The sequence below is a fragment of the Bubalus kerabau genome, chromosome 22 (assembly GCF_029407905.1).
Source record: "Bubalus kerabau isolate K-KA32 ecotype Philippines breed swamp buffalo chromosome 22, PCC_UOA_SB_1v2, whole genome shotgun sequence".
Classification (NCBI taxonomy): Eukaryota; Metazoa; Chordata; class Mammalia; order Artiodactyla; family Bovidae; genus Bubalus; species Bubalus kerabau.
The window spans coordinates 15083349-15105528 of NC_073645.1; the positions used below are offsets into that span (position 1 = coordinate 15083349).

Sequence of the window (22180 nt, forward strand, 5' to 3'; positions counted from 1 at the left end):
CTAACTCAGTACCTTCACAGGACGTCTCAACTTACCAAACTACATCTCTGTGCTTGAGAGCTGGGTCTAAGAGGGTTCGGGGCCTCTGCCTCCCCGTCCTATTGAAAGTGCCTCCTCACGTGGCTGTCAAGACTTGATGAGTGAGTCTCCCTGGTGACAGGATCAGTTTCTCCATAAGACACCAACTCAATTTGTTCCTCACCCCCACCACGGTGCCTGAGGGGAAGCACCGTGCTCCGGCTTTGACCCACGGCTCCAGGCTGCTGGGTAGCTAGGAAAAGGCACTGAGAAGAGGCTGTGTCCCCCCCGGGGCTCCACACTTACTCTTGTCCCAGGGCCTCTGCCTCCTCCCCACAGAGGAGACTGCAGTTCCCCTGAGGCTCACAGCGGCTCATGAGCTTTACTGAATGCCACCAGGCTCCAGCACCATCTCTGAAGCTCCGCTTTCCTCACAACCTACCTGTTAGTTTCCAAATGTCCAGACATTCTTGGTCTCTTTCGTAGTCTGAATGCCCACCATCCTCGGGCAGGCCTCATCACTTTTACGTTGGTCTCCTACCCGTTTCCCTTCTCCTATTGTGAACTCCTATTTATCCAGTAGATCTTTTCTCACTCCAGCTCAAAAACCTTCATTTTTCTCCCCGCCCACTTTGCCCACATGCCCTCCAAGTTGACCCCAATCTACCCAGCTTCCAGGTCCTACTGAAGACACAGCCAAGGGTCTTACTGTGTCTCTGTCCACTTCTAAGTCCCTCTGTCCATACTGTCCCCTCTTCTTGGAGTAGTCCCCAACCCACCTCCACCCCTGCCATCCCTTAATCCTACTCTTTATTCAAGACCCACCCCAAAGATCATCTCCTTCATGATGATATTTCCTTCATCATGGATATTTTCTTCCTAAGACATCCCCCTGAGGCTTATTTTTCTTGTAGACATGTTTATACTACTTGATTTTATCTTGTGCTGTGTGTATTTACTGTTTATTAAGAAAACAAACAAAAATATTAGAAAGAAGCAAGTGAGGTCAATTGCCTGCCTTTCTTACTTTAAAGAGATGCTGCAAAGTTAAAATGTAGGCAAGTACAAAGCAGGAAGTGAACAAGTTATTATTAGTACTAATTGATGATTTAATAAAAATAAAGAGCTGAATTCCAGCTAGTCAATGATGAGGAAAATACTACTCAGGGGAAAGAAAATTAATGAAACAACCAACTTTTTGTTTGGCTTTGTCTTTAAGACAACATCCTACCACAGACATCCAGGGTTTCAAGAGCCGTGATGTATCTTCCCAATTTTCAACAGGACCCATTTCATCTTATTTTTTTTTATAATCACTCCTAAGTGATTCGAATCACTCCTAAGTGTTTCCTTGCCCATAAAGACAAGGCAGATTCACTCTGAATGCCTAAGCTTCAGTGCTCACCATGGAGCAGCATTCAGGACAAGAACTCAAGATGACCCCGCTACAACTGCAACCGTTAGGGACTGTAAGGGTCTCTTTGCTAGGAAGAAGGGAGAAGGGGAGGCAGAGCTACTTGAAAACAATACCATGAAATTTTTTTACACGGAAGTATTTTAGAAATTGCTGTTCAATATTGTTCACAGTAATGGTGTTGAAGAACAAAAGTCATCCAAATGTGACACTTAAAAGCCATTTTGCTTTTTGGCAATTCAAAGCAAATCCATAAATAAAGTCATCAAATTAAAAAAAAAAAAAAAGCCCCTGCTTCTATCACATTATCACATTTGGTTTTATATTATCAGTATTTGAATACTTGTGAAAAGGTGACAAAGACTGTAATTTAGGGTAGTACATTATAATGACCAGGGAAGTATTTATAGCCTTTTCCCTCTATTCACTCCCTAGCCAAGGAAGACTCCCGAGTGCCTGCCAGACTCCTGAGCCTCTCGTTATGCGGATCAAAAAAATGGGGAAATATTTGGAAGTAGCAATACACAGGCTAGTAGATTGTTTATAAAGGAAAGGAAGAAAGCTATTATATAGGAGGAAAAAATAAAGCCAAGAAGATGGAGTTGGGGCAAAAGTAAAAGAGACTAGAACCTAAGCAGCCAGGGGAGGTGGAGGGGTGGAAAGAGGGCTGGAGAGATTGGAAGGAGCAGCCCAGAGTCTCTAGGTTGGCCAAGAAATGTGTGTGCTAGAAAGACAGGGAGGGGGAACAAAAGCTTGTAAGATTTGCTGTGAGCTATGGACTGGATGCCAGATCATTATTCCAGAGACCCAGGTAGAGTTAGAGTTGATTTGGGTTCTCCAGCTGGTGTTTACTTGAATGCAGCTGTGCAGAGCATGGACCATAGGGAGAGTTCTGGTCACTAGTCATTTGCTAGCCACCACTCCCACCACGTCTACAGCCACCCCAGCCCACTGGCTCTGTGAGCTTCCAGAGGCAAGGACTGTCACTCATTTGTCCTTCTATCACTGCCATGCCTGGTGCCATGCCTTGTACAGAACAGGCTCTCAAATATTTTTGGAGAAAACAAGCCAATGAAGAGATGCCTGAGTTCCAACCTCTACCTTCTAATTCATTGCACATGATACCACCAAATCAGTCTCATGGTTTTGGTGACTCCGTTTTCCTTACTTGCAGAGATTTGGCCAATGGCTTCCTTCTGCCCACAGGAGGATTTCTGAACCTTAGCATTATGGACATTTTGGGCTGGGTAATTATTTGCTGTGGGGGCTGCCTGAGTAAGATAGGATGTTTAGCAGCATCCTCAGCCTCTACCCACTGCTAGGAGGTCTTCCCCTTCCCTATCTGAGAAACCAGAAACATCTTCAGACATTGTCAAATGTCCCTGGAGTGCAAATTAACCCTAGTTGAGAACCATTTGCCTACACAAAAAAATCCCTAAAATTTCTGGGGCTAGAATGGAAGATCCTTCATAATTTAATTTATTTGATCTTTCCATTATGATCTCTAAATCTCCCCTACAACAATGCTTCAGTCAGCCTGTCCCTTGCATAAAGTCTCATATTGACACCTCTATAAGAAATGTCCCCTTCATGAGGAATGCCATCTCTAGTCTCCTGTAGACATAAATGCTTTGACCCTCATAGTCATATTTGAGCCCATATCCTTTAGGAAGTATTCCCTGGTCAGAGGTAAGGAAATCACTGAGTTATTTTCCTCTCCTTTGAATCTTATAGCTTTTCCTGTCTCCAACTTTCCTTGTGTTCTCAACACAAAAGAGTAAATGAGCTTGTGTGTGTGTTTACATATAGTCTGTACGATAGAAACACATGAGCGATAGCAAGAAAGACATCGTATGTTTTCCGTATCCTCCTCAATGCTTGACACAGTTATAAACAAGAATTTAAAAATGAGTCCTCCCACATTGGAAGAAAAAAGAAAACTGCCTGCCATAGAATTTTTTAAATAGCAGCTATTCCAACTAATTAGAAATCTCCTAGAGTTAATGAATACTTAGGTCCATCATCCCAAATAATTTTAACATTCCATAATTCTAAATAAAATCAATAATTAAACATTTAAACAGAAAGAGATATAATGAGGACACAATCATTTTCTGAGACCAGGGGAGACCAAACTATGACTTGTAGGCCAAACCCAGATTGCCACCTGTTTTTGCAAATAAAGTTTTATTTGTATACCACCACATTCATTTGGTTACTTGTGTCTAGGACTTATTGCTCACTACAAAGACAGAAATAAGTATTTTCAGTGGAGACCATATGGCTAGAAAAACTTAAAATATTCACCATCTGGCCCTTCAAAGTGAAAGTTTACTGATCCTTGTCTTAGATTAACAGGAAAACTAATACCTAAGACTCCACACTAGCTAAAGATGCAAAGGCAAATATCTTTTGACGTTATATTAGCTGATTTAAATACTTTTATAAAAGTCATAGCAGCATGGAAGTTAAAAATACATTTGAACACAGATGTCCTGCACTCAAATTCAGCTCCCCATTTAAGACTTTGAAAAATTATTTGACCTCCCCAACAGAATGAAGATAAAGGAAACAAACCTCCCATAAAGTTTTAAGAATTTAAATGCCATAATTCACATGGAGTGCTTAGAAGAATATCTGAGAGTGAATCATCAATAAATGTGGGTAACTATTATTTTAAACTGAAAAACCTATTTGTATGATGTTTGAAAAATTAGCATTTTTTGAATTATGTGTGGATTATTAGCTAAAGTAATCGATAAAATTATCCCCGAGTTCTTTGACTGTGTAGAAGGAAAACTAACACAGTGGTGTTTTCTAGTTCAGCACCTCAGTGGTTCTTTCCTAGTTTCTACACTGGCTGCTTAACTGGACCCCCTGCCATCAGTCTTTTTATTTTATCTGCCCTTCTCACTGCTGCCAGAGAGACTTTCTTCGAACACATCTTTCAGCATGTTACTCCTGGGAACTGAAACCAACACGCTTTCCTGCTCCTGTGCTGAACAATTCTGGAGCCAGGCAAAAGAACCCAGTCCTTGTTACAGGAAAGAGTTGCTTCTAAAAGATAAGACTGCACACCAACTGAACTAGCTTACTCCTCGAGACTGACAGTTTGCTCATTAAAAGTGGTTTCACGGTCCTCACTCAGCTGTACCCACCAATCCAAGTTATCACATCATAAACTCTGCCCAGTCCTCACTTCTCTGCCCTAGCACTACCCAGCCCAAGCTCTCAAACTCTATCAATAACATTTGTTTATTTCTTCATCAGAGAAGTGACCAAGACTCCGTCAAGGAGGTGTCCTCTTAAACTGCAGTAAGTCTAATAAACTTAACTTACTCCTATTAATGGGGTTTTCTAAACATCTTCTTAGTGAACTAACGGTTAAAATCCCCAGCTCAAAACATCCACAAGCTCATTGCTACTATAGACTGAAGTCATCTGACAAGTAGTGCTACCCAATAGTTAAGAGCACATGCGTTGGGCTGATTCATACCATATCTACCACTCAGACTATGTAATCTTAGGCCACCACTTTATGTCCCAAGCCTGTTATTCCTCTGAAAACTGGGGGTGCCAGAAGCAACTAGTTTACAGGTAGAATGATAAACACCCTGATAGCATCTGGTAGGTACTCAACAATTGTTAAAAATTATTACTTGGATTATCTATTATGTGTCAGGCACTGCACTAGAGTCTACAAACAGAAATTTGGCTAAGACATGGCCCTTTCCCTGAAGGAATTTAGAACCTGGTCCTGGTGGATAAACACCAGTGGTTGATTCAGTAAGAATCTTATAAACCTGGAAAGATCCTTGGTAATATAGGTCGCTCATTGCATACATTCTGAAGCCAAAAGACTGTATTCTTTTATAATGAAATTTTATTTATTTTTTGATGCAACATGGGGAATTTCCCCAACCAGGAATCAAACCTGTGTCCCCTCCAACGGAAGTTCAGAGTCTTAACCACTGGACCATGAGGGAAGTCCTTGTAGTCTTTCGAAAAAGAAAATCTAATTTTTTATTATGAACAAGTTATTATGTACAAAACAGGGTATAGAATAGAAGTAAAAATAAATACCTGCGAAGCTATTTCACAGCTCAAGAATTAGCATATCTGTAGTCTTACAACTTTGAGTTCCTAGGACAGGAAATGATGATCTCTGGTTTCCCTTATCCATATTAGGGAGATGTTTCTGCCTCCTTCATCCTGGTGATGAGTTAGAGAACAAGCTGAGTTCCTTGAGGTTTTCAGAGTCGTCTGGTGGGTATCCTAGTTGGGAGCTCTGGAGTCTACCGTAACCCATGAGGGTACTTTGGGACCCTATTCCCCTGAGATAGCTGAGAGCACAGAGGTCTCCTTGGCCACCTTGATTACACATAAAAGCAGTCTAGTATATGGACAGCATCTGGAGGTAAGGTTCACATGATGTGGGATCTAGACCCAGAGGTACCACTAATCACTGCTTGATAGCTCACTCGCCATGACCCAGTTATGTCTTCTGTCAAAGGAAGGGACTGGCCACGATGACTGGGAAGGTCCTTCTCAGCTACAGTGGTCCAGGGTTCTCTGGCCAATTCCAAAGAACAAGGTTCAGTGAAGAGGGACACGTCTTGTCTCACATTCAACACTGATCTATTCTCTAACCAGCACCTTCTATTTCCTCAATCTAGTTTATTTCCCCTCAGTTTTCAAATATGAAAATGTCTCCTCTACCTCAAATTTAAAACAAGATCTTCATTGGACCTGATGACTTTGCTATGCTGTCTCCTTCCTTCTTTACAATCCCAAATTAATCCACATGTGTGTTATATTTCCTTACCACCATTGGCTCTTTGCGGTCCTTTTCCAGATTCCAACGTCCTATTGTAATTGCTTCTTGAAAAGTCACTAATTGCTTCCTAGACAAACTCAACAACTCTCTATCAGTTCCCAACTCCTAAAGCTGGGTCATACTTTCTGAAAACTCTGTATCTATCAAGACTTTGCTCCACCCTGGCATTTCCCCACACTAACCACTCCCTACTGCCTCAGACTACTTCTTTTCTCTTTACCAGATGTAAGAGTAATAGCAACTAAAATGATAATGTTACAAGAATTAGAGCTATAAGGACCTAAGGTGAATGTTATTTTCAGAGAAAGGAGGAAAAACATCACCTTCCTTGTCAGCCATGGCATCAATTGCGATTCATCAGCAAATCAGTCTCTTCTTCCAATCCAACTGAATACCTATCTTTGGCTTTTGGAACTCTATGGGGCGGAAGACTACAGTATCCTGGACTCAAATCTGATACACTTGGGAGAAAATAAGCTTGCTACTGGTTCTGGAAGCTTTCTGCCATGTGCTTCAGAAAGGAGGTCCATGAAAGGGTCGGGGGGATAGAAGGGAACACTGATAAATGGCCTTACAGCAGAAGCTCAGGTCTCTCGGGCCTCTCGGCGAGCTTCAGGGCCTCATGCATGCCTGCGGCCGAGAGTTTCCGGTTGATATTCCGGTACTGGCATTGGAGCAGGCTGCGGTAGGTGGTCCTCAGGTCCCGGTTGAAGAAGGCATATATAAAGGGGTTAATGAGAGAGTTTGCATAGCCCAGCCACAGACATGTCCTCTCCACCCACAGCGGGATGCAGCTGCAGGCGATGCCGCAGATGAAGGGCCTGGCGGTCGAGAGGAGGAAAAACGGCAGCCAGCACATGGTGAAGGCCCCGACGATGATGCCCAGCGTGGTGGCTGCTTTCTGCTCCCTCTTAAAGATGGAGATGTTTTTCCTTTCGTGTTTGAGGAGTCTCGAAAGGTTTGCACACTCCTCTACCTCCTTCTGGAGCTTCACCATGCCATTAAGGGAGATGACGCTGTCGGGCTCCTCCGGCCGGGGGAAGCCAGGGAACTTGTGTTTGGCGGCGCTCTTCCTGGCGGCTTTGTAAATCTGGTAGTACATGAAAAGCATGACAGACATGGGGATATAAAATGCCACTGCGGTGGAGTAAATCGTGTAGCCGAAGTCCTGGCTGATCAAGCACACCTTGCCATCGTTGACGTTCTGAGCCCAGCCGAAGAGCGGCGGTAAAGTGATGGAGGCGGACAGAAGCCAGACGGAGAGGATCATCTTGGCCATGCACTTCCCGTTCTGCCTCACAGGGTACGTCAGCGGCCTCGTGATACCAAGGTACCTGGGAGAGAAGTGGGAAGAGAACACATGACTGCCGTGATCACAGCTGATCAACTGGGGAGCACCACTAGGCTATGAACCCAGGAGCTCCCTTCCTTACAGTCCCTTCTAGGCAGGCATCTGTCTTCCCATTTCACAGAATGGTAAACTAAGGCTCTGAGAGGCTGTGTATTTTATTCCAGGTCACACAGCCAGCCAAAGGCACTGCCAGCCCTCAGCCTGAGCCCTCTGCCTATAATGCTGGGCCATGCTCTTTTCATACCTTGCAGCCTCTCACAGTCTGTGTGGTCAAGGAACCAAAGACTCAACATCTGCCTTCGCCCCATGACTGCTGCCACTGAAATCAGTCAGAAACAAAATGTCAAGCCTGGTGGGATGTTGCGATACACGCTCACAGGCTAGCCAAGGTCTACCACACTCAGAGATTATTCACCCACTGATCTCCGCTGTCTGAATTCAGGCCAGCTCTGAATTCATTTTCACTTCCCCTTTGCACTGAAATGAAAGCACTTCTCTAAGATCACAGAGATTTGTGAGATATTTAGGAAATCCTAGGGTTTGGGAATGGAAAGTAGCAAGTGATCATTTTTTTTTTTTTTTATCCCCAGAAAAATTCTCACACAAGAGTAATGTCCTAGAAGTAATCATTAGAAAATAAAAACAGCCTGCCTTGTCTTTCCAGTTCTAAGGAGGATCACAAGGAAAAGCGTAATTCTGAAAAATATGAGACAAACCCAACATTTCCTCTGTGCTTAGTTCTATACAGAGAATAAATATTTCTCTGTGTCTGTTATCAAGGATTTATAATGCAAGAGAGACTCAGCAAACAGGGAAAACATAGTCAGCAAGATGTTCTGCCAAATGCTTGGTAGCTTTCAGCTTTCCAAACCTGTTTTCTTCTCTATATTTAATGGTCTTAGCTTCTATTTGAGAAGGGATTCAAAGAGCACTTGATAAGCCAAGATAGGTAAAGCCTGGCCATTCTGTTGGTTTTTTCATATATATATATATATGACATATTCTTGAAACATCAAAAGGAAAGGTACAGAGAATGACCAACTTACCAACATGTTATTTCCTGAAAGTCTGTCACTTGACGGGTTGGAGTTTAAAAAATAATTATTTTTGTGCTAGAAATACCCTCACACGTTATGCTTGAATTATCTCACAAAAGTCGCTTTCATAATGAAAATTAGCATCAATGCAACTTACAATAATGCAAAATCGAACTATAGTAAAAAAAAAAAAAAAAAAGGCAGCAGCAGCCAGATTTGCTTATTCAGTGACAATATTCATTCATTCATCCCTTTAACAAATATCAACAGAGCTCCTTCTATATGCCAGGTGCCATTTTAAATGCTGGAAATATGAAACCAACGAAAGAGACACAAACCTTGAATGCAGGCACATGGGGAAATCCTGCAGGGGTGAACGGGACAACTGAGCTTGTGGTCATGGTAAAGTGACCCCTGACCCCTCCCCCCAAGCATGCAGGTGTCAGCGGGACCAGTTCTTCATCCTCACTCCTGCCTTCCTTTGTCCACAATAAAGCTAGCCCACCAGCACAATCTCTAGGGTTTTCAGCTGTAACTAGGATTGTGTTTTGCCTCCCAGATAGAATGAAGGATGAGAAGGTAAGGGGTTTACCTGAGAACTCAAGAGTGAGAGCTGAAAAGGGAGGGAAGAGAGAAAGGAGGAGGAAAGGAGGAAGATCAAGAGAAGGTTAGTGTGAAGTATCTTTGGCCTGGAGAAGGCACTGGCAACCCGCTCCAGTGCTCTTGCCTGGAAAATCCCATGGATGGAGGAGCCTGGTGGGCTGCAGTCCATGGGGTCGCTGAGAGTCAGACACAACTGAGCGACTTCCCTTTCACTTTTCACTTTCATGCACTGGAGAAGGAAATGGCAACCCACTCCAGTGTTCTTGCCTGGAGAATCCCAGGGATGCAGGAGCCTGGTGGGTTGCCGTCTATGGGGTCGCACAGAGTCAGACACAACTGAAGCGACTTAGGAGCAGCAGCAGCTTTGGCTTTATGTGGAAATGTCTGAAATTATCTGAGTTTTAAGCTATGGGGGAAAAGTTAAAAAAAAAAAAAGAAAAGAAAAGAAAAAGAAAAGGTACATAAGGAAACCCCTGAAGCAAGATGTTAGAACTGACGAGAAGCTTACAATCAAGCTCATCTGTGTCTTATGGCTGAATGCAGAGGTCCCACTAAAAAATAAAACCTCTCTCTGTCTTTGCTTTGGTTCAGGGGCTCTCGCCAAGTTTTTCCTGCTAAAACTCTTTTGCAGACCTCTCTTTTTGGACCTAGTTTTTGCCCTCTACCAACTCCTGTGGATGGAGCCTGGGCTCTTTCCAAGCTTCCCTAGGCAGCCTTTGCTAGGACTTGGACTTTGATCATCTCCCTTTGACTGTAGCCACAGGCATAAAATGCCAACCAAGCCTGGAACTGGCTTCCAGGATTATTCTATCAACCCAGGCTGCAGGTCCAATGAGAGAGATTAGTTCATATAGTTTCTTAGGTGGCCACCAGATGGCACTGTCAGACCATCTTACTGGGGGTTGGGATGGTGGGTAGTTGGAGCAGTAAGTGCTGGAAGGAGGAAGGAGGATTACTCATGACAAGATGAGAAATTATACTGTATTTGTGGGGTCATATAAAAAATTAGCAAGCCTGGAACTCACAACCTGGTGAACTCTAATTCTTGAGGAAGTCAATTCAGTTTTCCCTTCCATCCTTCACATTTTCATTACTTAAAAAGGAACTTATACCTTAAGGCTTAATTAAATCTAGCTTCTCTCTTACATTAAGTAATATCAAATCCACAAAGATTAATCCTGAGAGGTTAATTAATTGAGTATCAAAGGACATCTCAGAATATTAAATAATCTCATAATAACAGCATACTTACTCATTCTAATATATTTAGTCTGACTTTATTACATTTCAGCGATGAGGACTCAGTCCTTCCTGGATATACAAATTGTATTCCATAAACTTGCCTATTTTAGGCTCTATTCTATAATCACCTCAAGTAATGTTCTACAATAAGGGAATTATATTTTCTTCTTTAGTCTCCTGGGTACCATCTAAGACTTCTGAAAGCTAAAACCAACCAAAAGATGATTAGGAAAAAATATGAGTGCTCATTAAAGTGTCTGGAAATAAAATAAATAAACAAAAGTCAATAGCTTTCTAAAAAAGGATTAACAGAAAATTTCATGGAAGAAAATAATTTCATTCACAACAATCAAAAAATTAAAATATCTAGAAAAATCTTTTTAAATGATCAGGGCCTATATAAAAGACAACATGAAATGCTACTGATAGACCTAAGAGAATCCCTGAATCCATAAGAAAAAAAAATTATAAAAAAATCCAGTACTATAAAAGTGCCACTTTCCCTTCAATTAATGTAAAAATGTCATAGAAGTCTAGTTGAAAATCCTAGCAATTCTTTTGTTAGCTTGACCAAATGATTCAAGTTCATCAAGTAAGTATACAAAAGTAGACAAAATCCAGAAACAATGAAAAATGAAGGCATATTTATAAAAAATAGCATAAATCCACAGACATAAAAACTGAATAACTATTCAGAAATAAATAGATCAATAGAACAAGATAGATCCCAGAAGTATATTCAAAAGTATAAGAGAATTTAATATCAGAAAGTAAGTAATTTTAAATCGGAGTATAAGATTAGATATTCATGAAGTCTGACAACTGGCTAGCAATTGAGGTAAAAAATAAATCTGAATTATCTTTCTTCTTATTCAAAAATAACTCCCAGATGGATTAAAGATTATCATATAAAAAAATTAAACCCTAAGACTGCTACAAGGAAATACAGATATTTCTGCAATCCTGCCAGAGGTCATTATTAACCTTTGGATACAAAAGCTTGATATTATAAAATGATAATATAAGCTTGAAACTATTGATAAATTTTTGACAAAAATTTTACACAAAAATACAAATAAATAAGAAACATTTATGCACAGAATTAAAAGTCAAATGACAAACTTGCAGTCCAAAGAACAATAGATCAATATTCACAGATCTCTTACAGGTCAGTAAGAAAAATACAACCATCCTGATAAAAATAGTGAAGCAATAAAACACAAAAGAAATAATATTCTATAAGCACTTGGAAATATGTATAACTTCATTAATAATTAAAGATATGCAAATTTTAAAATAATGCTAGAATTTGGAATCACTTGTCAATTTTTAAGAAAGACAAAACCCGCCACAGGTATACATGTGTTCCCCATCCTGAACCCTCCTCCCTCCTCCCTCCCCATTCCATCCCTCTGGGTCGTCCCAGTGCACCAGCCCCAAGCATCCAGTATCGTGCATCGAACCTGGACTGGCAACTCGTTTCATACATGGTATTTTACATGTTTCAATGCCATTCTCCCAAATCTTCCCACCCTCTCCCTCTCTCTCAGAGTCAATAAGACACATGTATACCTGTGGCGGATTCATCTTGATATTTGGCAAAACTAATACAATTATGTAAAGTTTAAAAATAAAATTAAAAAAAAAAAAAAAGAGACAAAACCCAATATTGGGAAAATGTAAAAAACAAGTGCGCTTTTTGCCAGTGGGAGTTTCAACTGAGATAAAAGTTGGGGAAGGCAGTTTGGTAATTAATATACATCAGCATTTGTCTTTTAGCTCAGCAATCAAGACTTCTAGGAATCTGACTTACAAATATAATTGTACAGATGCAAAATGATTACTGTGCAAGGATATTAACTAAACATATAAAAAGAGAGGAGAAAAAAGATGCAATCTAAATATCTAGCGATAGATATTTTTTTGTGTGTAGGTACAGACACACAAAATGTGTAGGTACATATATCATGTTACCATTAAAAATTATGAGATACATATCTATTTATTGATATTAAAAAGCCCAACAAGAAGTGGATAGAAAATGATGACTAGCCCTAAAAGACAAGTAGTAGAATATCATATGTTGTATTAACCTGTTTATATAAATCTAGGTGTTTTCATGAGTGTGTGTGCATGTGTATATACTGAGATGTCTAGAAAAATATCTACCAAGATAGTAACAAGAATTTTAACTGAGTTTTGGAGATATAAAAATTTTTTCTCTTTGCTTTTTATGCTTAAGTTTTAACTTTACATAATTTTTTTAAAGTCATTTTAATTCTAAGAACAAAATAAAAGATCTAAGAGGATTCTGTGATTCCTAAGTCACATAAGTGATTTTGGCAACAGAGATAATCTGGTTTAAAAGTCTGACAATTAAATCTTAGATAGTTTCATTTGATTAGCTTTTCAAAAGTGTTTTATTACATTCATAAGTTCACACAAAGAATACAGAACTTACTGGCATCTAAAATCCTATAATTACTATATAAAGTAATACTGGTATTCATGAAAGTGTTTGTCCAAATTATAAACTGATCCTCCACAATCTTGTATAATACAAATCTTACCATCGGTGGGGGGAGCAGCCTAGATTGATTCTAAATATTCCCTTATATGCGTGGCTAACATTTGTCAAACTAACATTTTATGCTCACTGTTAATTAGAAAGCGGGGTGCTTATAAAGCCTTCAGAATTTTATTTTTAAATGCATACAAATGTGAAAGTACAGTAAATCTCAAAGACAAAGGCAGCAAAGTATTATATAATTGAGAAATGTATGCAATTCACATTAGGGATTCTGTTAAAATGGGGTTTAGAGAAAAAGAGGATTAGAGAATTATTATATACATGGAGAGGGATTAGAATGCAAATTAACTCTGCTGCCTGTCTTCCATTCAAACTGTATAGAAATTATAGATAATGGCTCTTTAATTAAATGGCTTCTCCTGAGTTTTGTTAATATAGAATAATCATCTATGGGGTAAGGAAACTGGGTAGAATTACCCTGAAATACATTGGTTTTTTGTTTTTGTTTTTGTTTTTTTGGAATGTTAGGCTTTAAGAAGGTCTGTACATTTAGAAGACCTCTCCTGTGAGACTTCCTTCCTTACAGTAAGTGAAATTCATGGCAATCTCCAGCCTATATCAGTGGTTCCCCAAATTATCAGATTATCAGAATCACCAAGAAGCTGTTGAAACACAGACTCCCAGGCTACCACCCAAAGACTCCCTTTCAAGGTCTGGAGACCCTGGGCACTTTATTTGGGACTGATGTTTCTAGTTCTTTATCCCATGTACTTTTAGAGTCATTGTCCCTCATTCAGTCACAAAGACTTTACATGTACGGTATGAAGGGCTTTATTGTTACTTTATATATCTCATCTTAATCGTGTGCATCCAGTCAGGTCCTACAAAATCATCATGAATCACATTTCCAGTATCTCAGCCATTAGTTCTATCTTTTAGAACTGTGCTAAATGAAAATAAGATAAGCATGGTTTTTATGTCTTGATAAAGTTGTAGATTTTTTTTAATGTATAATACACAGCAGAGTTTTGTAAAATCTTTCTGACATGAATTAAAAATAAATATTTTTTTACAATAAGAAATACATTTTCCACCATCACACAGTACAAATATATATACTGAGTTGGCCAAAAAGTTCATTTGAATTTTTTTCTTAAGATTTTTGAAAAAACATGAAAGAACTTTTGGGCCAACCCAATATTTATTTATGCAAATTTAAAACTGATGAATGCACATGTATGTACATCTATGAAGGTATATAGATACAGATGCATATATTTATATATATGAAATTCAAACAAAAGTTTTACTAAACCATACTTACCATTACAACTTGCAAATCACTCTCTTCTACTGTATGCTATCCAACTTCAGATTTTTTATACATGGTCTTAATGTACTAAATTGATTTCAAGACCCAATAATGAAGCACGTCCTGAAGTTTGAAAATTGTGTGTTAGTTGCTCAGTCGTGTCCGACTCTTTTGCAACTCCATGAACCATATAGCCTGCCAGGCTCCTCTGTCCATGGAATTCTCCAGGCAAGAATACTGGAGTGGATTGCCATTCCCTTCTCCAGAAGTTTGAAACTTACTGACCTCCAATAAACATGGAGAGGCATTAAAATATTATGAGTCATGAGGGAAATGCAAAGTAAAAGCATATTGAGATACACCAGCATGTATCAGAACAGTTAGAATTAAAAATAATGATGATGATGACAATAAGAATAATAAATTATGATGCCAAGGGTTTTGTGAAGATAAAGAACAATTCTGATTGTCATGCATTGCTGGTGGGAATGTAAACAGATGTAGTTACTTCGGGAAACCATTTCTTAACATCTTCTAAAGCTGAAATAAATATATGTGTGTATATATATATATATATATATTTCTTTCTTTCTCTATGACCAGCATTCTTCTAAGTATACAATGAACACGCATCAAAATAGGCATATAAGAATGTTCAAAGCAGTAGTAATGGTAATAAACCCAAATAAAACCAACCCATTCTGCATGAATAAAATAAGTACAGTTCTACGACAGGAGAAGGGGTACATAAACTGTGGTACATTTACACAGTGAATTCTATAAAACAACAAGAACGAACCAACTGCTATATCAACATGGATGATTCTCACAAACATAACTGAGCTAAAGAAGCCAAACTCAAAAGAGAACACAAGGTTCAAAAATAGTCAAGACGAGTCTACGGTGACACGAGCCGGAAGTGTCACTGCCTTGAGGGGAGAGGACATGCTCTGGAGATGTTCTGTTTCTTTACATTCCTACCAACAGTGCGAGAGGGTTTCCTTTTCTCCACATCCTCTCCAGCATTTATTGTCTGCAGACTTTCTGATGATGGCCATTCTGACCTGTGTGAAGTGATATCTCATTGTAGTTTTGATTTGCATTTCTCTAATAATGAGCGAAGTTGAGCATCTTTTCATGTGTTTATTAGCCATCTGGATGTCTTCTTTGCAGAAACGTTTGTTTAGGTCTTTTTCCCACTTTTTGATTGGGTTGTTTGTTTTTCTGGTATTGACTTGTATGAGTTACTTGTATATTTTGGAAATTAATCTTTTGGCAGTTGTTTCATTTGCTATTACTTTCTCCCACTCTGAAGGTTGTCTTTTCACCTTGTTTATAGTTTCCTTTGCTTTCCTTTGCAAAAGCTTTTAAGTTTAATTAGGTCCCACTTATTTATTTTTGCTTTTATTTCCATTACTCTAGGAGGTGGGTCAGAGAGGATCTTGCTTTGATTCATGTCATCAAATATTCTGCCTATGTTTTCCTCTATGAATTTTATAATTTCTGGCCTTACATTTAGGTCTTTAATCCATTTTGAGTTTATCTTTGTGTATGGTGTTAGGAAGTGTTCTAACTTCATTCTTTTACATGTAGCTGTTCATTTTTCCCAGTAGCACGTATTGAAGAGGCTATCTTTGCCCCACTGTATATTCTTGCCTCCTTTGTCAAAAATAGGGTATCCATGGGTACATGGGTTTATTTCTGGGCTCTCTATCTTATTCCATTGGTCTAAATTTCTGTTTTTGTGCCAGTACCATAATATCTTGATGACTGTAGCTTGGTAGTATATTTTATCTGTGTGTGTGCATAGATCCATTCATTTTTAGCCACTCTTTTTTACATTCTTTTCCCATATGGGTCATTACAGAGTATTGAGTAGAGTTCCCTATGCTATATGGTAGGTCCTTCTAAGTTATCTATTTCATCACCCTGATGCCAAAACCAGACAAAGACATCACAGAAAAAGAAAATTACAGGCCACTATCACTTACAAACACAGAGACAAAATTCCTCAACAAAATACTAGCAAACTGGGTACTTCCTGTTGGTTAAGAATCCACCTGCCAATGCAGGGGACACAGGTTCAATCCCTGGTCCAGGAACTAAGATCCCACATGTTGTTGCAGTTGCTTAGCCACTAAATTGTGTCTGACTCTTTTGCAACCCAATGGACTACAGCCTGCCAGGCTTCTCTGTCCATGGGATTTCCCAGGCAAGAATATTCGAGTGTTTTTTTTGTTTTGTTTTTTTTGTTGTTGTTTTTTGGCACCACCAAGAACACTGGTGCCATTTACTTCTTCAGAGGTCTTACTGATCCAGTGACTGAATCCACATCTCTTGCATTGGCAGGCAGCTACCACTGAGCCACCAGGGAAGCCCCAAGATCCTACATGTTTGGGGCAACTAAGCCCATGTGCCATAACTACTGAGCCAGACAGCCCTAGAGCCCACAGTCCACAACAAGAGAAGCCGCTGCAATGAGAAGACCATGCACCACAGCTAGAGAGCAGCCCCACTCACCACAGCTAGAGAAAGTCCGTGCGTGAAGAGCACACACACTGCCAAGAAAACTCAGCACAGCCAAAACTCAATAAACATCTTTTAAAAAAAATACTAGCAAACCGGATCCAACAATACATTAAAAGAATCATATACCATGATCAAGAAGGATAAAACTATCTTTAAAACGGGGTTCTACTATACTTTTAAACCATTTTCATCAGTGTGTCCAAGCTGTAATTATAGTTAAAACCAGTAAACAATCTAAATTCCCCATTCTGACCTTAGCATTGAAGAAAAAAAGTGAGCGGACAGGCAGGGACAAAAAAGCAACAAAATTCAACAAAATTTGGAAACCGTAACAAAAGCTTTTTCTTCTTTGAAAAAGTAAATTATAAAACAAGATACAAGTTTCCCTTTAAGGAGAGAATCAGACAATTAAAGCAAATCACTTAAAAGTACTTTTAAAATATTCATATATTGTTGCTACATAATTAATTACCACAATTCAGTAACTTAACACCAATTCGGCAGTTCTCACAGTTCTGTAAGTCAAAAGTCTGGACACAGTTCAACTGGGTTGTCTACTCATGGTTTCATCAGGCTGAAGTCAAGATGTTGGCTGGGGCTGAGGTGTCATATGCAGCTGAGAGTACTCTTTCAAACACATGTGGTTGTTGGTAGAATTCATTTCCCAGTAGCTGTAGAACTCACAGAGGTTGCCACCTTCAAGCATACCAGGACAGCAGTGGCTGCAGGTCTCAACCTGTTTGATCTTTAGACCCACTTTGAAAAGGGCTCACCTGATTAGAGCAGGCCCACTAACATTCAAGGGGAAGGAATATACAGGGCATGCACACTGGGACCCGTCTTAGAACACTGCCTCCACAGATACTTGGTCATAACAGAAGCTAAAGATACAGAAAATGTCCTACCACAGGAGTTCACCAAAGACCTATTTCCTACCTACTCAAGTTGAGACAAGCCTTCCAGTGAGACTAATTTTGTCTGTAGTCTATCATAAGGCAGTGCTTTTCTACTGAATTTTTCTGTCATTCAGTGCAAAAATATAAATTATCTTATTGTCAACTCATTTATTTAGCCACCTGTTATGTAAAACTCTCTATGTCATCTATTAAAAACTATCAAAGGAGATTTTTAAACAATTACGGAAAGTCATGAAAATGAACAATACGGGAGATCAATAGTGATCTTTACATTATGCCTACTGCTAATCACTACAGTTGTATCTGAACTTTATTATATAATCAGTTCAGTTCAGTTGCTCAGTCGTGTCCGACTCTTTGCGACCCCATGAATCGCAGCACGCCAGGCCTCCCAGTCCATAACCAACTCCCGAAGTTCACTCAAACTCATGTCCATCCAGTCGGTGATGCCATCCAGCTATCTCATCCTCTGTTGTCCCCTTCTCCTTCTGTCCCCAATCCCTCCCAGCATCAGGGCCTTTTCCAATGAGTCAGCTCTTCACATGAGGTGGCCAAAGTACTGGAGTTTCAGCTTTAGCATCAGTCCTTCCAAAGAAATCCCAGGACTGGACTGGTTGGATCTCCTTGCAGTCCAAGAGACTCTCAAGAGTCTTCTCCAACACCACAGTTCAAAAGCATCAATTCTTCGGCGCTCAGCTTTCTTCACAGTCCAACTCTCACATCCATACATGACCACAGGAAAAACCACAGCCTTGACTAGATGGACCTTTGTTGGCAAAGTAATGTCTCTGCTTTTGAATATGCTCTCTAGGTTGGTCATAACTTTCCTTCCAAGCAGTAAGTGTCTTTTAATTTCATGGCTGCAATCACCATCTGCAGTGATTTTGGAGCCCCCCAAAAAATAAAGTCTGACACTGTTTCCACTGTTTCCCCATCTATTTCCCATGAAGTGATGGGACCAGATGCCATGATCTTCGTTTTCTGAATGTTGGGATTTAAGCCAACTTTTTCACTCTCCTCTTTCACTTTCATCAAGAGGCTTTTTAGTTCCTCTTCACTTTCTGCCATAAGGGTGGTGTCATCTGCATACCTGAGATTATTGATATTTCTCCCAGCAATCTTGATTCCAGCTTGTGCTTCTTCCAGCCCAGCATTTCTCATGATGTACTCTGCATAGAAGTTAAATAAGCAGGGTGACAACATACAGCCTTGATGTACTCCTTTTCCTATTTGGAATCAGTCTGTTGTTCCATGTCCAGTTCTAACTGTTGCTTCCTGACCTGCACACAGGTTTCTCAAGAGGCAGGTCAGGTGGTCTGGTATGCCCATCTCTTTCAGAATTTTCCACAGTTTATCTATTATATATTATATAATAGACTCTGAATTTTCCCACCAAAGAATTTTCCCACTCAGAGAAATAGAAATGGCAAGGCAAAGAGGGAGCCCAAATTTACTAACAACAATAAAGGAAAGGATGGCATAAAACCTTAGCTAAGAAGTATGAAGATTACAGGAAGGAAAAAAATATATATAGAGAGAGTTATGTGACTGTACTCAGTTCAGTTCAGTTCAGTCACTCAGTTGTGTCTGACTCTTTGCAACCCCGTGAACTGCAGCACACCAGGCCTCCCTATGCATTACCAACTCCTGGAGTTTAACTGAACTCATGTCCATTGAGTTGGTGATGCCATCCAACCATCTCATCCTCTGTCGTCCCCTTCTCCTCCTGCCCTCAATGTTTCCCAGCATCAGGGTCTTTTCCAATGAGTCAGCTCTTTGCATCAGGTGGCCAAAGTACTGGAGTTTCAGCTTCAACATCAGCCCTTCCAATGAACACCCAAGACTGATCTCCTTTAGGATGGATTGGCTGGACCTCCTTGCAGTCCAAGGGACTCTCAAGAGTCTTCTCCAACACCACAGTTCAAAAGCATCAATTCTTCAGAGCTCAGCTTTCTTTCTAGTCCAACTCTCACATCCATACATGACTACTGGAAAAACCATAGCCTTGACTAGACGGACCTTTGTTGACAAAGTAATGTCTCTGCTTTTTAATATGCTGTCTTAAGGGGCTTCTAATCCCACCTCACACCAAGAAGCAGTACTGAAGAAAGAAGGTAAGTGAATAAAATCCTTAAAATTATGTCTGTGCATACTGCATGCTAAGTTGCTTCAGTTGTATCCAACTCTCTGTGACCCCAAGGACTGCAGCCCACCAGACTCCTCTGTCCACAGGATTCTTCAGGCAAGAGTACTGGAATGGGTTGCTGTGCCCTCCTCCAGGGGATCTTCCCAACCCAGGAATCGAACCCAGGTCTCCCGTACTGCAGGCAGATTCTTTACCATCTGAGCCATCAGGGAAACCCAAGAATACTGGAGTGGGTAGCCCATCCCTTCTCTAGAGGATCTTCCTGACCTAGGAATCAAACTGGAGTCTCCTTGCATTGCAGGTGGATTCTTTACCAGTTGAGCTACCAGGGAAGCCCAAAATTCTGACTAGTACCCTCCTCTTTGGAGAGAAGCAAATTGGGGTGATAAGAAACTAGTGTTAAAAGAAAAAGTAATGAAAAACTATCATGTACCAATTGTACACAATTTCAGCAAAGATTAGAGGGGCCACCATAATTTGCTTTCTTTTAGGACACTGGGATGAACTGGGACACACCAAGGTTTGGAAGGGGTAACCCTTAGCTAACTGGAAAGTGCTCAGGCACCGGACATGGATGAGAAGTCGAATAAAGAACAGTCCTCTATTAAAGGCCACACGTGACTGCAGCGAAGTCCACTCCCTTCGCTTCCCCCAACTCTACACCTTTTTCAGGCTACAGAGAAGTCGATACAGTAAATAGTGGCCTAAAGGATAAAATTAACTGAAATCAAATAGGAACGAATATCAAGAAGAGTTCAACCACATTGTGTCAGAAGAAACATTAAGTTTTAAGTAACCCATGAATGAGCAAGATGGGGGGAAAAAAAAAGAAAACACTACAGTAACTATATAAACATGTGACAAAAATAACCCCAGTGAAAGAAGCAACTGAATAGGCCCAAGACTGTTGAAAATCAAAGTTCAAAAAGAAAACACAACTCTCAGAATATAAGCCATTTTCCTACAAATACTTTTCACTGTGAAAGACCTTAACAAGTATATGTTATCACTAAAGCAGAGGCTCAAAGATGAGATTTTAAAACAGAACACAACACAAAAAGGGACCATAAGGTAAGGAAATAAACTGAGGTCAAAACACCACCACTGTAGATCTAATAGATTAATTAGAAGCAACTGGGAATAGAATAGAATAGATGGGGAACATGTGTACACCCGTGGCGGATTCATGTTGATGTATGGCAAAACTAATACAATATTGTAAAGTAATTAGCCTCCAATTAAAATAAATAAATTTATATTAAAAAAAAAAACACCACCACTGTAGATCTAATAGATAAATTAGAAGCAACTGGGAATAGAATAGACAGGCTTGAAAAGCTAATCAATGGCATGAAATAAAGGCTTGAGGTAATAATAATAATAAAACGCAGGGGGAAATTTTTATTCAAGCAATTAAAGAGACGATAACTAACATACAAAGCGAATATAACATAAAGATTACTTATGCTCCCAAAGAAAAGAACACAACAAATGTGAACAATAAAATGTAAACAGAGGTGCAATATGTACAAAGTATACAAAGATACAGGATATTTTCCTTAATGCAAGAGCTGAATGTTATGATCTAAGCAACACATAAAATAGTTGGAAGAAATGACAATTATTATCAAGAAGACCTATCCAAGTAAAGTCACTAAACTTCGAAACATGGGAAGATGTATGCAGGCATCTGGAGTGAAAAAAGAAACTGAAAAATATGCAAGGGGAAAATAATCGAGCTCATTCTCAACAGCACCATCCCGTAACAGGACACACTCAAAGATATCCAGAAAGATATGAATGTATAATAATATTATACCTGCTATTAAAGGCTATGAAATCAACAAGGATACTTTCTCAAACATGAAGACAATGGTGGGGGGCGCAGGGTGGAAATAGTTCCCTTTTTGGGAGGAAAACCACAATTCATCCAATCAAAAGATGAATCAAATTAGAGAATTTAGAACCATGATTCTAAACCATGGTTATCACTAAGCCTGTTTAAATGTAGAAACTAACACCTGTGGGAATTATATTAGAAAAACAGAATGTAAATTTTACAAAGTAAAAATAATATAAATCACAAGAACCGGGAGCTGAGGGAAATGGCATATGATAGAGTGTTAGAGTTCTAATAATGTCCACTCTCACAGTAGGGCACAACTAACATTGTCTAAAATTTTAACATAGAGTTTCTATAAATCCAGTTTCTTGACAGTTTTCATATTTTCCCTCATACTCTTC

General features: G+C 39.6%; 1 protein-coding gene across 1 annotated transcript in view; it reads right to left on the reverse strand.

Annotated features, from left to right (window-relative positions):
* Positions 1-5299: 5299 nt before the first annotated feature.
* Positions 5300-22180, reverse strand: part of HTR7 (5-hydroxytryptamine receptor 7) — a 96934-nt gene continuing 80053 nt past the window's right edge. Inside the window, exon 2 of the mRNA XM_055560988.1 lies at positions 5300-7603. Within this exon, the coding sequence (XP_055416963.1) occupies positions 6841-7603 (763 nt within the window). The 3' untranslated portion in view covers positions 5300-6840. The remainder of the gene's footprint in view (positions 7604-22180) is intronic.